The following is a 17461-nucleotide window of genomic DNA, read 5'->3' on the forward strand; positions in this document are numbered from 1 at the left end:
CAGCGGTAGAGTTGCTGCCTTACAGCGCCAGAGACCCGGGTTCGATCCTGACCACGGCCGCTGTCTGTGCGGAGTTTGTACCTTCTCCCTGTGAACATGTGGGTTTTCTCCGGTCTCCTCCCACATTCCAAAGACGTCCAGGTTTTTAGGTTAATTGGCTACTGTATATTTTTTTTAAAATCTCTCTAATGTGTAGGATATTGCTAGTGTACAGATGGTCGCTGGTCGGTGCGGACTCAGTGGACTGAAAGTCTTCTTTCCACACTGTATTACCTAGTCATTTCTGTTGTGGCCCGATCTTGTGATACCATTTGACAAATAAAGGCTTATCAGTTATAAGAGCTACACAGCATGGAAATAGAGTCTTCAGCCTGACACATCCATTCTGAACCAGTTGCCTAACCAAGTCAGGCCCCTTGCGTGTGCCCTGGGCTGCAATGTTATCTTTGAACTGAAAGCAATTGTTGAAACGTTTTTCGGGTTGTCATGGAACTCTCTGAATGCAAAGATAAGTTCATCCTCTCCCCTTCTCCCAGCATCAGCAACAAGTAGCTCAAGCGGTCGAACGTGCCAAGCAAGTGACGATGACGGAGCTGAACTCCATCATCGGGGTACGTGGAGTTCCCAATCTGCCTCTCACAGTGTGTACACCTTCTTATTACTTAGCACTAAGTACGAGCCAACGTTGCAGTCGCCCTTTTGAAAGGATGGTGGTGCTTAGTAATGTTTCGCAAAGGTGGTCTTTGAGGAGTTAGGCCAGTGGTGATGTTGGTGATGCAGCGTATTGCCAAACGCGACCCAGTCACGCCTTCCATTCATTTACCTGTGAAGAGGTGGAACCTTTCAGTGGCAGGTAGTGTGCTTGGCCTTGGATACCAGGGCGGCACGGTGGCGCAGCGGTAGAGTTGCTGCCTTACAGCGCCAGAGACCCGGGTTTGATCCTGGCTACGGGTGCTGTCTGTGCGGAGTTTGTACGTTCTCCCCGTGACTGCGTGGGTTTTCCCCCCCGTGTACTCCCGATTTCCTCCCACACTCCAAAGACGTACATGTTTGCAGGTTAATTGGCTTCGGTAAAGATTGTGAATTGTCCCTAGTGGAGGATGGTGCTAGTGTACAGGGTGACCGCTGGTTGGTGTGGACCCAGTGGGCCGATGGCCGGTTTCTGCGCTGTATCTCTAAACTACTTTCAGCAAGAAAGTTTAGATGCGTGTTAACTAACGCGGGGTGCCTCGACAGCTCGGAGTTGCACATAGTGCCATTAAAAGATCCTCCCCTTCCGACAGTTCCAGATCACCCTTCTCTTCCCCGGGGAAGAGGCAGCAGCTGGAAACTGTGAAGCAAATCTTTCATTCCTTAAGCCCCCCTTCTCAAAAACCCTCAACTTGCAACAGCTCTGTTCCATACATGGGCATTTCCATTAAATCGGATGTGCTATGAAGTGTCCCACCAACAAGTGCGTGCCCGTCAACTGTGCTTACAGTGCACAAGATCGTGGTGGGGGAAAGGACGGGCTCTAACCCATAAACATCCAAAGTAATGAGGTACAACTTGAGGTCACGGGTGTATTTTGTACGTCTGCTGAAGATGTAGGTGTGTGGCCCTCTGAAGGTGGCAAGTTTAGCTTCCCAGTTGCCCCTGCTCACGGGAGTTTAAGCAATGTTCCCTGAAAATAGGTGCAGGCCATCCATCCCCTCTTCCCTGGAGCGGAGAATGACTTAAATCCCCCAACTCCAAACCGATCGTCCATCTGTTTCTCTGAAGATGACCTGGGCGATTGGAGGGCTCCAATATTTTGGCCGCGTCATCGAGCGACGGTGAGACTTCATTTTTACATTGGTCCCAGTAACTCTGAGGGAGTGCAGACCAGAGCAACGTTACACTCACAACCTGTGCATCTTTATAATCTTGGAGGAATTGAATGTTTTGTCACTTCCAAGGCAACTTGGTGGTGAAGCTGCTGGAGCTGCCTTGCCTCACAGCGTCAGAGACCCAAGTTCCATCCCGACTTGGGGTGGTGTCATAGAAACATAGAAAATAGGTGCAGGAGTAGGCCATTTGGCCCTTCGAGCCTGCACCGCCATTCAATATGATCATGGCTGATCATCCAACTCAGTATCCCGTACCTGCCTTCTCTCCATACCCCCTGATCCCTTTAGCCACAAGGGCCACATCTAACTCCCTCTTAAATATAGCCAATGAACTGGCCTCAACTATCTTCTGTGGCAGAGAATTCCACAGATTTAAGCCGAGTCTATCCAGTCTTTCTTCATATGAAAGTCCTGCCATCCCAGGAATCAATCTGGTGAACCTTCTCTGTACTCTCTCTATGGCAAGAATGTCTTTCCTCAGATTAGGAGACCAAAAATGTACGCAACACTCCAGGTGTGGTCTCACCAATGCCCTGTACAACTGCAGCAGAACCTCCCTGCTCCTATACTCAAATCCCCTCGCTATGAATGCACGTTCTCCCTCTATACTTCCTCCTGGTGCTGCCGTTTCCTCTCGAATCCCAAAGGCGCCCGGGTTTGTTGGTTATTTGGCCTCTGTAAAATTGCCCCTAACGTGCAGGACGTGGATGCAAAAGTGGGATAACATCGAACTAGTGACAGCGTGGACACGGTGGGCCGAAGGGCCTGTTTCCATTTAGTGAATTGAAAACAACACGAGAACAAAGGCGATTTCAGAGAGACCATCAATGTGATTGCTGCTATGCTCTCCACATTGAAGGGCAATAATGAGGGAGCTTTGCATCTGCAATCATTGGCACTAAATTCGAGAGCACCACATCAGGTGGCAAACCTGAAGCTGACTTCACCACTGGCACTGTCTTGAAGACCCAGAAATTTGTACAAGGCTAACCAGCCGGATTTGTGAAAGATGTATGCAAAAAAACCTGCAGATGCTGGTACAAACCGAAGGTTGGCACAAAATGCTGGAGTAACTCGGTGGGTCAGGCAGCATCTCGGGAGAGAAGGAATGGGTGACGTTTCGGGTCGAGACCCGTCTTCAGGCTGATGTCGGGGAGGGGGCGGGGTCCCGCATCAGTCTGAAGAAGGGTCTGGACACGAAACGTCACCCATTCCCTTTGTCCCGAGATGCTGCCTGTCCCGCTGAGTTACTCCAGCATTTTGTGCCTTACCTTCGGCCTTGTGAAGGAAGTTCCCCCCCCATTCACCCTCCTTTCAGGCAGTGGCTGCACGTTCGGCTCCAGCAAAGTTGTGGTTTGATGCGAGTCGCAACAGGGAATAATTGGGTTAAGTTACCGTCGAGCAGGTCCGGTTACCAGCGTGTGGATGTTGTGTGACACAGCCATTTGGCACGCGGGGACTTTTGTGTGTGTGTGTGTCTCTCTCCGAGCGGGTTGAGATAGGAAAAGGAACAGTTTTCAGAATTTAAAAAACAACAGTATCCATTGGAGATTCACACAAGTACAGAGACAGAGTTGAAAGCCTCATGACAAATGTGTTCTGTGTTACCCTTCTGCCCTGTGTATGAATTGATCAGCTGTCTCGGATTCTTTCTCTGATACTGAAGATATAGAATCAATATTTCCAGCCCTTTCTCGAGAGCGCTCAATGCGTTTTAAAGGTTTATTTCCCCTGTTGCAGTGAGATGTGTAGGAGGCTGCAGAATAAAGTCGTGGTTTGATTAGCCTTTTTTTAAAAGCCTGCTTTATAGGCCGGGTTACAGGTCACGGCAGCTGGAGGGAGATATTGGGATTCAATTAAAGCAAATGAGTTAGGCCTGTGACCCCCATTTCAGAGGTAATCGCTTCCTCGAATCTGCCTGAATAGGATTGTCGGGCTGTCATTAACTAGCCAGCCATTCAATCAGCCTGCCTGATAAACGATCGCTGGGCTGGAATTACGGGCAATCACGGGGGCACCTCTGCTGGGGTTGTCCGCTTGGCTGCCCTTTGCAGAGTGGATGGAGTGTGAGCGTATTGTCTTTCAAAGAGCAGCTTTGAATGCTGAGGGGAGGTGGTGTATAACACGGTTATTCCCTTCCAACCCCCCCCCCCACTAGAGGCTGTCTCTGGTGGTCCCTGTACAACGTCCCAGCATTAATCATGCCAATGCACTTAGTCAGGCCTTGAGGGAGGGCTTTGTCCTTGCTCTGATGCTAACGACCAGCGGGTGGGGCGATCGAGGCCCACCTTAAATTCTCTCCAGTGAAGCCGTTGATTTGTGAGAATTTAAGTCCTGCTCTTAGAACCTGGCGGTTGGGATTAAAATACCTGGCATCTGTTTCTGGTTGTGGGCCCTTCCAGCGAAGCCCCTTCAGCCGAGACTGTGTAAAACGCCGCCGTGCCTGGGGGGGGGGGGGGTTGGGTTATTTTTACCCACCCGACACTCGCGAATTTGGGGATACATGATGCTTTTTGGAATTCCTCTCCTTTCCCCCTCTCTGGGTCCTGCCATCCACGACTTTTGCTTGTGTGAAACAGGCAAAACGCCTCGGGCCTTTTGCATAATCTGCTTTGTAACACGCATTCCCAGTCGTAACCAGCTGAGTGCCGTCCGTCCGTGTAAGACAATCTTTTTAAAATGTGCGGCAGCTGTGCTGGGGAATGTGTGGAAAGGTATTTTGTGGCGGTGGGTATTTGTTCCTCTTCCCCCCCTTCTCTCCAAGGCCAAGCTGTGTGAATGTAATTACCTTTTAAAAATATTTGTAGAGCTCGGAGCCGTTTGTGTCTCTGGGTTAGTAATGCTGTCTGTCTCGTAGGCAGGGCCGAGGTATGTGTGTGTGTGTGTGTGTCTCTCTGCCCACGGTACTGAGCAACAGAGGCTCGAGTTTTGTTTCTGAAACTTGCCAAAGAGGTTTTTTTTTTTATTGTTAAGGATTTGTAATTTGTGCAGCTGATAACTCACCAGCCTTGCAGACATAAACAGTCTGGACATGTCGTTCTCCCCGCAGGTCGTGCGACTCCACAAATTTAATCTTTAACCAGGGAGATTCTCGGTGCGATTTTTTTTTTTTTTTCTGCTGGAACAAGCGGGTGGATTTCTTGTTTCTTTGTCCCCCCTTGCGGTTCAAAGGTTTGCTGATCCTCACTGACCTTCCAATCAGGCCTGCATTGTTCCCTCGCCTTTCATCCCATCTATTCCAGGGATGCATTGCTGACTCGTCGTGGAAATGGGAGGGGAGGGGAGGGGGGGGAATTTAGGAGGCAGAAGGCGGCCATTTGGCCCATTGTTTTGCGCTGGTTCCTCACCGTACTCCCAACACCGACTGGGACTAGAACTACTGAAGACATTTGAATTGCTCTGCCTCCTGGGACCATGCCTTGCTCCCATCTCACTGCTGAGTGGCACCCAGTACGGGGTGAGGAGAAAACGTTGCTGCCCAGACATTGAGGAGACAAAAGAAAATCGTGGACATCTTTTGCAATCTCTCCAGATCTGGCACCTGGCTTCCTCCCTGTGTGGATCTCTCTACCTTCGGTCACCGTGTCTCCAGCTCTGGAATTCTCTCCTTAAACCCTCTGTGCTTTTTTTTCTTTTCCTTTTAAGATGCTCCTTTCAAACTTATTGGTAGGCCGGGTGACCAGCAGCTTGGTTAATGATTTCATGAGACTTCATCACTTCACCAGTAAATGTTCCATGAGTTCAGTTGTTCCACTGTTCGCATCCCTTCCTTATCACCTCTTCACCAGCCAACAATGGGCCGTTGTGGGCTCCACCCTTCCTTGGTCATCTGTTGCCGGCCCTGCTTTGCTCTGGCCTTTCCTTACCTCCAGTTCCCTCCCCTCACCGACATCAGAGTCTGAAGAAGGGTCCCAACCTGAAACGTCACCTGCCCTTTTTCTCCAGAGATGCCTCCTGTCCTGCTGAGTTACTCCAGCACTTTGTGTCTCTCTTCTGTACAAACCAGCATCTGCAGTTCCTTTCTATCCCCGTTCATGTGTTCAGGTACATTGAAGTTGGTATGTAAATCTAGACATTGTTCGTATTGTATTTAGGGTGATCAGCAGATGTGGACTTGATGGGGAAATTGGATGAGATTGTGTGGGAGAAATATGAGGGCAGGAAGATATTGTGGTACCACATGCCGGTCGGTGCACTGCAGAGTTAGGGCAAGATGGATAGAAATGGTTTAGAATATGGGCCAAGCATGGACAACTGGGACTAGCTTTGATGGGGCATCATGGGGGAGTTGGGCCCAAGGTCCTGTTTCCGTGCTTTACAGCTCTGAAATCCGCCTTGTTATTGGCCTCGCACGTCAGTATGAAGCCTCCTGACCTCTGGAAACCTAAGGCCCCACAGCTTGATCCTTCGCTGTTGGTCAAGCTGATGAAGAGTTAGTGAAGAGTGGGCGGACGCATGGCAGATGTAGTTTAATGTGGATAAGTGTGAGGTTATCCACTTTGGTGGTAAGAATAGGAAGGCAGAGTATTATCTGAATGGTGTCAAGTTAGGAAAAGGGGACGTACAACGAGATCTGGGTGTCCTAGTGCATCAGTCACTGAAAGGAAGCATGCAGGTACAGCAGGCAGTGAAGAAAGCCAATGGAATGTTGGCCTTCATAACAAGAGGAGTTGAGTATAGGAGCAAAGAGGTCCTTCTGCAGTTGTACAGGGCCCAAGTGAGACCGCACCTGGAGTACTGTGTGCAGTTTTGATCTCCAAATTTGAGGAAGGATATTCTTGCTATTGAGGGCGTGCAGCGTAGGTTTACTAGGTTAATTCCCGGAATGGCGGGACTGTCATATGTTGAAAGACTGGAGCGACTAGGCTTGTGTACACTGGAATTTGGAAGGATGAGAGGAGATCTTATCGAAACGTATAAGATTATTAAGGGGTTGGACACATTAGAGGCAGGAAACATGTTCCCAATGTTGGGGGAGTCCAGAACAAGGGGCCACAGTTTAATAATAAGGAGTAGGCCATTTAGAACTGAGATGAGGAAAAACGTTTTCAGTCAGAGAGTTGTGAATCTGTGGAATTCTCTGCCTCAGAAGGCAGTGGAGGCCAATTCTCTGAATGCATTCACGAGAGAGCTAGATAGAGCTCTTAAGGATAGCGGAGTCAGGGGGTATGGGGAGAAGGCAGGAACGGGGTACTGATTGAGAATGATCAGCCATGATCACATTGAATGGCGGTGCTGGCTCGAAGGGCCGAATGGCCTCCTCCTGCACCTATTGTCTATTGTCTAAGAACGTCACCCCCCATGGCCTGTACCTGGGGGGCGGTTCCTCCTGTTTCAAGGGGCGTGAATGCTGCTGATTGCCCCTGGGCGGAGGAGACGTGGGCACTGGGTGGGGCTGGCAGGTTCCCCTCCCTTGGTGGACGTTAGTGAACCTGACGGCTTTATGGATCAACTCAGCAGCCTGATGCTGGTGGTTGCGGATGGCAGCTTTCTATTCCAGATGCACTTAATTACAGCAGCTTAAATTCCCAGCTTTCCTGGTGGAATAGGCTTCTGGTCGTCAGTACAGTAACTGAGCCACTGTCGATCGCTTTCAAAGCACTGCTGGGGAGGCTGATCGTTGATTCCTGCTGCCTGCAGGGCATCTCTGGAGGGGTGGCCTGGGTCTGCTCCCAGCGCGAGGAGCCGTGTCCGAGGCGTGCATCCTCCGCGCGCTCTGCGGTGCCTCCCTGGGTTGCCGTTGGTAACTTGGAGCCTGTTCCCCATCTGACAGGAAACCCCCTGTGGGTTAACATCCTCCCAACACATTGCTGCTCAACGAGAAACAGTTGAAGTGGGTGGCAAAAGATCAGAGGCTTTGCGTTTGTGGGGAACTGCGTGCAAATCCTGGGCAAAGTGAATGCAGATGCCTGTAATACTGAGCAGCAACTGCTCGGGACGGGGGGCGCAGCGGTAGAGTTGCTGCCTCACAGCGCCAGAGACCCGGGTTCGATCCCGACTACGGGTGCTGTCTGTACGGAGTTTGTCCGTTCTCCCCGTGACCTGCGTGGGTTTTCTCCAGGATCTCGAGTTTCCTCCCACACTCTAATCGCTGTATGTTAATTAGCTTTGGTAAAATGCAAATTGCCCCTTGTGTTTAGGATAGTGCTAGTGTACGGAGTGGTCACTGGTTGGCGTGGGTTTGATGGGCCGAAGGGCATGTTTCTGCGCTGTATCTCTAAACTAAACTATAAATTGTTCCGTTGAAGGGACTGCTCTTGACTAGTGAAGGTCCCTGGGCTAGTTGGAGCACGTATCAGTAGGTTAAACTACCGCTACGCTACACGAAACCGTGAGTGAAGTCTGTTGTAGAGAGCCGGTCGCCCTGGGTGCTAAAGCTGTGCTGGAGTGATTTGGTCCACGTGTTAGACTTTAGAGAAACAGCGTGGAAACAGGCCCTTCGGCCCTCTGAGTCTGTTCCGACCAGCGACCATCCCGTTCTCTAGCACTATCCTAAACGCTAGGGACAATTTACAATGTTTAACCCAGGCCGGTTAACCGACAAACCTGGAGTGTGGGAGGAACCCAGAGCACCTGGGGAAATCCAGGTTGTCGCAGGGAGAACATACAGACTGTGTATAGACGGCACCCGTAGTCAGGATCAAACCCAGGTCTCTGGAGCAGTGAGGCAGCAACTCTACCGTTACCCCATTGAGCCGCCCGAACAAAGTTAATTTCTTGTAGGAAGGAACTGCAGATGCTGGTTTAAACCAAAGATAGACACAAAATGCTGGAGTAACTCAGCTGGACAGGCAGCATCTCTGGAGAGAAGGAATGGGTGACGTTTTGGGTCGAGACCCTTCTTCAGACCGAGTCTATGTGAATTGCTTGTTGGTGTGTGTTTTGAATAGGATTTATTGTTAGAGCCTCGGCCTGTACCATTTTCCTTGGCTCAGCACAGGGCCCAGTTGACACTAGTTATGATTCCATTGCTTTGCACTGCAGATGACCCGAGACTGTGGCGAGATTTCCTCAGGACAGGCCGCGAGATTCAACTATTTAATTCCGGGATAGTTGGCGACATTTTTTCCTCGTCTCCTGCTGCAGTTTATTTTTGGAAAGTACGTAATGTTGTGGGGAGGCTTCCGTTGCCCTCCTGCCCCTTTCGGTCGCCCTCCGTCCTCCCCTGACTCCTCTGGCTCGACTCTCCTCCGAAGCAGATCACAACTTTGGCGTGAAATAAGTCGCGGGCTGCTTTGGGTGGTGGGCTTCCTGGAATGTGGAACCGTGGCCACGGAGTGCAGGCCCATCGACAACAACACCGAGTCACGTGACACCTCACACACGGCAGATTAACGAGCCACTTGTCTGCGCCTCACTTGAGTAAACAATCACATGACCGTGCTCTCACTGATGTGTTGCCATTGCCACTCGAGCGGGCTACGTTATTAGATTAACGTGTGCCAAAGTTCCGCAGATTCCTGGGCTCGGGTATTTAAACCAGTACTTCCCACTATTCCCCCCCCCCCCCCCCCCGCCTGCCTCCCTGGTTGATACTTTTCCTTCCTATCTGGGGAGCTGGGATATGCTGTTCCTGGGCTTCCATCTGTGTGAGGAAGGGTTCCGACCCGAAACGTCTCCTGTCCATTGCTGATACTGCCTGACCCACTGTGTTGCTCCGGCGCTATGTTTCACTCAAGGTTCGAGCTCCCGTAAGTCTCTTGTATCGCCCTTCCAACACACTTTGCCCAGCTTGCCTTCTGACTAAAGAAATTTACTTTTCTCTCCATCCTGCAGGAATGTCCTTCAATTCTGAGGCTATGACCTCTCGTCCTAGACTCTCCCACCAGTGGAAACATCCTCTCCACATCCACTCTGTCCAAGCCTTTCACTATTCAGTACGTTTCAATGAGGTCCCCCCCCCCCCTCATTCTTCTAAACTCCAGCGAGTGCAGGCCCAGTGCCGACAAAGGCTCATCGTAAGTTAACCCACTCATTCCTGACATCATTCTTGTAAACCTCCTCTGGACCCTCTCCAGGGCCAGCACATCCTTCCTCAGATATGGTGCTCACTATACTCCAAATGCAGCCTGACCAGTGCCTTATAGAGCCTCACCATTACATCTGTATTTTTTAAATATTCTAGCCCTCTTGAAATAAATTGTGTTTGCCTTCTTTACTACTGATTCGACTTGCAGGTTGACTTTTTGGGAAACCTGCATCAGCACTCCCAAGTCCCTTTGCACCTCCGATTCTTGGATTCTCTCCTCTTTTAGAAAATAGTCTACGTCTTTATTGCTACTACCGAGATGCACGACTCCACACTTTGCTACGCTATATTCCATCTCATGGAAGTCACCAGTGTGATTTAAAAGAAAAAACACAGTTGAGTATCTATTTGCATGAACAGAAATGTGGAACTCAGTCCCACAGTTGATGGGGCAATTAGCGCTGATGGTCTTGAGGGACAATCAGGTAGAGGCCAGGGAGCAAGGAGGAGGAATTGGAGGAAGAGCTTGTGACTCCTGGGGCATACACTGACGTTGCATCAGATCATTTTCCAGTGAAACACCGTTGGGATCTGTGTGTTTAGTCCCACGCGGGGAGGTTGGGATGAAAGGCTCATTTCCTGACCTGATGCCTACTCTCTGCTTCCTAGACTCCGGGAGGCTTCAGGATGGCTCTACATTGTCGAATGACCTACATTTGTGTTACATAGAAACATAGAAAATAGGTGCAGGAGTAGGCCATTCGGCCCTTCGAGCCTGCACCGCCATTCAATATGATCATGGCTGATCATCCATCTCAGTATCCCGTACCTGCCTTCTCTCGATACCCCCTGATCCCTTTAGCCACAAGGGCCACATCTAACTCCTTCTTAAATATAGCCAATGAACTGGCCTCAACTACCTTCTGTGGCAGAGAATTCCACAGATTCACCACTCTCTGTGTGAAAAAAAACGTTCTCATCTCGGTCCTAAAAGACTTCCCCCTTATCCTTAAACTGTGACCCCTTGTTCTGGACATCCCCAACATCGGGAACATTCTAGCATCTGCATCTAGCCTGTCCAACCCCTTAAGAATTTTGTACGTTTCTATAAGATCCCCCCTCAATCTTCTAAATTCCAGCGAGTACAAGCCGAGTCTATCCAGTCTTTCTTCTATCAGAATGTAAACCAGGAGTTAGCCATTCGTCCCCTTGAGACTGTTCAGCCATTCCTGGTTAACCTACTACCCTCAGTGCCATTTTCCTGCACTTTATTTCTACCCCTTGATGCCCCCAATATCTAAAAAGCTATTGAGCTATCTTGACTGTACTGGATGCCTGATCTCCACAGCTCTCTTGGGTAGAGTACTCCAAAGATACCCACCCACTGGCTCAAGAAAGGTCTTCATCTCTCCTGCTTGGCTGACCACGTCTCGACCCGAAACGTCACCCATTCCTTCTCTCCAGAGATGCTGCCTGTCCCGCTGAGTTCCCCCCAGTTTTATCTTCGTTTTAAACCAGCATCTGCAGTTCCTTTCTACAAAAAGATACTAGAGGAGCAAGATGAACCACTCCGTTGAAATCGCCTGTACTGAAGTGTAGCACGCAACGGAGCGTGACGTCCGCCATTTTAGTAAGCAAAACCCGCCGTCCGCTCTGCCTCTCGCAGTGTCATCAGTGTTTTGGGGGAACAGCATGTGTGATGATACCATAAAAATGCAGAATATATCTCATCTGTCAATTCACAGATTTTTATTATTTTTCTTTTAAAATGTTTCTGCAAGTTTCTGCCAGCTAAAATGGCGCCGTGACGTACTACGGTTTCTGGGGTCGAGTGGTCTATCTTGCTCTGCTCTGTTATCTTTGCTTCCGATGCAGACACTGTGTCCCTGGTTCCGGACACTCCACCCATCGCCCTCAGCCCCGTTTGTATATCTCAATAGGACATCCGCTGGTTCTTTTGGACGTGCAGAGGCTGGGTTAGTTTTCTACGTCGCTGGGTGGTGGAGAGGAGAGGAGGCTGGCATGATGTGACGGTCACTTGGTCGGTGCATTGGGGGCCTGAGAGCCCGGCTTGTTTGCATGTGTTTGGCTGCTCCGGGCTACTGGAGCCTGGCTGGTCCATGCTGTTCGTCGAGCCTGACATGGTCACCACCTGGTTGTTGGAGGGGAGCAAGCTCCTGCTGTGGGGATGACACTCCAAGTGCCATGCCCTGTTAGACATGCTGTCCTCCAGGTATGCATGAAACCAAAGCCTCTTAATACGTGGTGTAGTATTTCAAAGAGGAGCAATTCCATGCCATGGCCAATATTTATCTGTCAAACCACTACTATTGAGAAACAGTTGCTGTCTTTACTGGTGTTTTAATTAGAGTATACTGTGCAGAAAGAAAATGTGTTGGAAGGAACTGCAGATGCTGGTTTACACCGAAGATAGACACAAAATGCTGGAGTAACTCAGTGGGTCGGGTAGGCATAGATGACGTTTTGGGTTCAGACCCTACTGGTATGAAGAAGGTTCTTGCCCCGAAACGTCACCTATTCCTTTTCTCCAGAGGTGCTGCCTGACCTGTGTTACTCCAGCATTTTGTTTATCTGGTTTACTGTGCAGAGATTGGTTCTGTGCTCCCCACTCTATCAATGTCAGCAAATATTTCCCAATGAATAAGGCAATGATAACGTCCTTCAGATTAAGCGTGGCACCGAGCTTTCCCCAAGCCCCTGATGCCTGGGGCTCTGAGTGGTTGTGCGGGCCGTTTGAATGATCGGATGGAGAAATGACCCATCGTCCAGTGGCCTGGCACCTCGAGGTGCCGTCATCTGGGGCGGAATGGTCACCCGCTTGCACATTGACCCAGGGGCCTCTGATCTGGAGGCGCCATTTTGGGGAAAGTTCTCTTGTGGGCTGCTTTGGGTGCTGAGTCCATGGGGAGGGTGGTCTCGCAGGGTCTGGTCCTGAGTGCAGCTTGCAGGGACCATCTTGTGGCCACTGGACCAAGAGCGACAGACAAGGACAATGCGCGAGTGCTGGAGATGGAAGTGAAGTGATGCAGGAGATGAATCACCAGGGTGGTGAAGCCGTGGAATTCACTGGCACAGACGGCCGATTCTTGATTCGTACGGGTGTCAGGGGTTATGGGGAGAAGGCAGGAAGATGGGGTTGAGAGGGAAAGAGAAGTCAGCCACGGTTGAATGGGTTCGATGGGCCGAATGGCCTAATTCTGCTCCTGTAACTAATGGACATGAATGGAAGGAACCCTTTGGAGTCCCGTGTCTCCATTGCTGTTCCATCGAGTGTTGGACCTCCCCCCCCCCCCCCCCCCCCGTGTCTGAGGGAGAAATTAAATTGAACGCTTTGATTTTTCAATGATTACGTGTTAAGTGTCTCACTAGTCTTTGTTTTAATGGGTCAAGTATTTTTAATTGGGGGGGCAAGGGGATGGTGGGAGTGGAGTTTTAATAATGTAACATCTGAAATCTTTTCTCTTTTCATTCCCAGCAGCATCACGCTATCTACCCACCTCTCATGGTTAGTCCCTCCCTCCTGAACTCTCTACCTCTCTCTCTCTCTCTCTCTCACTGCCGTGTGTCCAGCATGCCACCCGTGCGATCCACTGCTTCTGTGCACCAGGCGAGCATGCGTGCCCGTCTCACCGCTTACGCTAAAGACCCCCGGCCAACACTCCCACACTCCTGCCCTGGACCCCAGACAACTTCCCGCCCCCCCGTGCCCCGTGAATCGAGGATGCCTTCCGTCACTCTTACCCTGAACACCGAGCAGTTTGGGCTTTGACCCTTTTCCTCTCCCCCCCCCCCCCCCTCCCCTCACTGCCCCGCCCACACGCTTCCTGATTTAATCGGCCAAAGGACAAAACAAACGGGAAGATCTCGGCTCCCATCCCATTCCCTGTCCTTGTATCGGGACAGAGTCCGTGCCCTGGGATTGTGCCCTCAGGTTTAGTGCTCTTGTTCTCCAAGCCGGGATGTTAGAGGAGCGTGTGTGAGCGTGCTGCTCTGGGGGTCGCTGTCGAAGCAGCGGGCCTGGGGTGTGAGTGATGAGTGTATATCTCCTCCTGTCCATGGTCCCTGCTCTTCTCCAGTCTGCTTCCTGGTTTGCTTCCTGTCATGTGTCTCTACATCTTGTGTCTATTTTGGTCTGCGATGTTTTGGAGAGGGTCCCTAATCCTGGGTCAGGCTGAGGAGAGCTTCATCACCTACGTTAGCCCAACTGTCTTTGGCCATTTGCTTATTAATGGGATTGCATGTGAACTGATGGGTCAGTAGCGACACCGTGCTGCACAGTAACCATGTGCCTGCTGTAATAAAGCAGTCAAACACACTGTGACTGACAGCAACAGCCCAATATCCCACAGCACACGAATCCCATAAGCCTTCCTGGACCCACGAGATCTCAGTGTTCAAGTCAATGTGACCAGGGGCGGCACGGTAGCGTTGCTGCCTCACAGCACCAGAGACCCGGGTTCGATCCTGACTACGGGTGCTGTCTTTACCGAGTTTCTACATTCTCCGTGTGACCGTGTGGGTTTTCCCCAGGTGCTCCAGTTTCCCCCCACGCTCCAGAGGTGCAGATTTGTAGGTTAATTGGCTTGGGTGAGAGTTGTAAATTGTTCCTCGTGTGTGGGATAGCGTTAGTGTGTGATCGCGGGTCGGCACGGACTCGTTGGGCCGAAGGGCCTGTTTCCACGCTGTATCTGTAAACTAAACTAAATTTGCACGACTGCAATAATCCCAGTGAATGCCTCGATGCCCAGCCTTGGCTGCTGGTGCATCAGCTCAACCTCGCCGGCTAAATCAGGACCTTATTCTTTTTCTTATGGTGGCTGGAGCTGTGTTGCAGTGAATCCCGTGTCAATGTCGGCTCGTTGTGCCTTTAATCCAGTCTCTGCTTTGAAATTTTATTTTGCCAGTGTTGTGTGCGTGTCTGAATCCTGTTAGACATCGGTGTAACATCAGGCCGACCACGGGGGGGCCTTGGAGCTGGGGTGTGGGTCAGTGGGGAAGGTCCATGTGGGACGCAGAGCTGGTTAGGTTCCAGTGCGTCCTTCCCCCAATCCTTCCCTCAATTGCACCATTCCCATCCAATTACCAGCAGCCCTCAGTTTCCCCCCTCCCTCCCACCTTCCTCTCCCCCCACCTTGATCAAAGAATGTCCCCAGCTCTCAGGCCGAGGGGTGGGGAGGAGCCCAACTCTTCAGTGTTGTGTGTTTGTATGAGCTGTTCTCTGCTATACGATTCCAAGTTTGATCTATGAATCTGAGCTGAATAATTAACCTTTCCTTCTGGGATTTTCGCTCTTCTCTAGCAGGGCACTACTGCGAGATCTGTTTCCACGTTAACGATCCTCTGCAAATTTCTCAGTTTTCTTGTTTTCTCTCTCTCCTCCCCACCCCCCCACCCCCCCCCCCATCGTCCTACCTCTCACCTCCATCGCTCTTGATGCCCTGCATTTCCCCTGATTTTTCTCTCCTGGTTTTTCCTTCCCATCACATGTGGCGTTGGTCTTTCCACAGCAGCAGCAACTCCAGGCCCAGCACCTCTCCCACGCCCACGCTCCCGTCCAAATGCCGCCCCACCCCTCGGGCCTGCAGCCGCCCGGGATCGCCCCCGTCTCCGGCAGCGCCGCGGGGCTGCTGGCTCTCTCCAGTGCCCTGGGCGGACAGGCCCAGCTGTCAGTGAAGGACGAGAAGAACCATCACGAGCTGGACCACCGAGGTGAGCAGGGCCGTGGGCAATGGGTGAGGGTGTGGGTCCTGCCAGTGAGGTCTACCCTCTCTCTGGTCAGAGGCCATCACACCCGCCTGCTCTGTGGGTAATGCAGCAAAGGAAAGGCACCTGTTATGCAGGAAGGAACTGCAGATTCTGGTTTGCACTGAAGATAGACACAAATTACTGGAGTAACCGATCGGGACAGGCGGCATCTCTGGATAAAAGGGATAGGTGACGTTTCGGGTCGAGGCCCTTCAGACAGACTGAGAGTCAGGGGAGGGGGAGACTAGAGGCATGGAAAGGCTTGTTTCCTGCCCCTATCCCAAAGGCACATTCAACAGATGTGCTGGTGCCTGCCATAGCTAACTGTCAGGTGTGGAGAGAATAGAATTGTGGGAAGAAAGGAGAGGGGGGCCTGGAATCAATGGTTTTTCTTCCTTGGTGGCTTGCATGGACTTAAGGTGCTGAATGGCCTCCTGGGTTATCAATTGCCAATCTCCAAATTGGCTTGGAGTTTCTAGGAATTAAAAATTAAACTACGAGACTTTAAGAACAAAAGCCCAGGGAGAAGATCGTAGTGGAACGATTATTCTTCCATTGTTAGTTGGTTTTCAAAAGCAAAATTGAAGAGTGGTGCAAGACGTTCGGTAGTAAAGAAAGCAAACTCAATGCCAGCATTTATTTCAAGAGGGCTTGTATACAAAAACAGGGATGTAATGCTGAGGCGCTATAAGGCGCTGGTAAGGTCACATTTGGAATATTGTGAGCAGTTTTGGGCACCATATCAGAGGAAGGATGTGCTGGATCTGGAGAGGGTCCAGAGGAGGTTTACAAGAATGATCCCAGGTTAACGTATGATGAGCGTTTGTCGGCACTGGGCCTGTACTCGCTGGAGTTTAGAAGGATGACCTCAATGAAACATACAGAATAGTGAAAGGCTTGGATAGAGTGGATGTGGAGAGGATGTTTCCACTAGTGGGAGAGTCTAGGACTAGAGGTCATAGCCTCGGACTTAAAGGACGTTCTTTTAGGAAGGAGATGAGGAGAAATATCTTTAGCAGGAGGATGGTGAATCTGTGGAATTCTTTGCCACAGAAGGCTGTGGAGGTCTGGTCAGTGGATAGTTTTGTGTCAGAGATAGACAGATTTTTGATTAGTACGGGTGTCAGAGGCTATGGGGAGAAGGCAGGAGAATGGGGTTAGGAGGGAGAGTTAGATCAGCTATGATTGAATGGCGGAGTAGACTTGATGGGCCGAATGGCCTAGATCTACTTCAATCACTTATGATCTTATGATCTTCTCCCCCTGCCCGTGAAGAATTTTCCAATTGGATAGTCATTTTCTGATAGGCTGAGGGGTGTGAGTCCACTGGAAGGATGAGCCAATGACGGGCCGTGTGGTCTCCTCCGTGAATGCTGATTGGAGTTGGCAGCACCAATCACTGGGCCGGTTATTGGTTGCGTGACATGATGTGTTTTGTTTTGGACGACTCTAACTGCCGCTTTCTTTGTCCCTTTCTCCTGCCGTTGACTGATGCTGCCACACCCGTCTCACTCACCTGCTCTTCCAGAGGGGGACTCCAGTGTGGTAAGTGTTAATCCCCTCCTCGTCTCGTGATCGTGATCATTGGCATTGTCGTGCATGTCTCGGCGTGGACTCATCTCCTGGTCTCCTCGCTGCACCCTCCCCCCTAGCAACTCATTGTCACCAAAATAACAGCAAACGCACACAGGCCCAGAGACACACCCTTTAGCTTTGTAAAGATTACCCAACTGCATCTCAAAACTCCCAAGATCCAACAAAGTGTCCTGTTCATAGTGCCAGAATAACTCAGCAGATCAAGCAACATCTCTGAAGAACATGCTTGGGTAACGTTTCCATTCAGGACTCTTCCTCAGAC

General features: G+C 50.7%; 1 protein-coding gene across 7 annotated transcripts in view; it reads left to right on the top strand.

Moving 5' to 3' along the window:
- Window positions 1-17461, top strand: part of LOC144609044 (transducin-like enhancer protein 3) — a 69893-nt gene that overhangs the window by 27988 nt on the left and 24444 nt on the right. For 2 of the 7 annotated variants that reach the window (XM_078427380.1, XM_078427382.1), the window contains exons 6-9: window positions 537-641; window positions 13334-13363; window positions 15366-15567; window positions 17132-17148. In XM_078427380.1, the coding sequence (XP_078283506.1) occupies window positions 537-641; window positions 13334-13363; window positions 15366-15567; window positions 17132-17148 (354 nt within the window). The remainder of the gene's footprint in view (window positions 1-536; window positions 642-13333; window positions 13364-15365; window positions 15568-17131; window positions 17149-17461) is intronic. The other 5 variants (XM_078427385.1, XM_078427386.1, XM_078427381.1 and 2 more) reach the window with 4 other exon arrangements.

The sequence above is a fragment of the Rhinoraja longicauda genome, chromosome 33, assembly GCF_053455715.1.
Source record: "Rhinoraja longicauda isolate Sanriku21f chromosome 33, sRhiLon1.1, whole genome shotgun sequence".
Classification (NCBI taxonomy): Eukaryota; Metazoa; Chordata; class Chondrichthyes; order Rajiformes; family Arhynchobatidae; genus Rhinoraja; species Rhinoraja longicauda.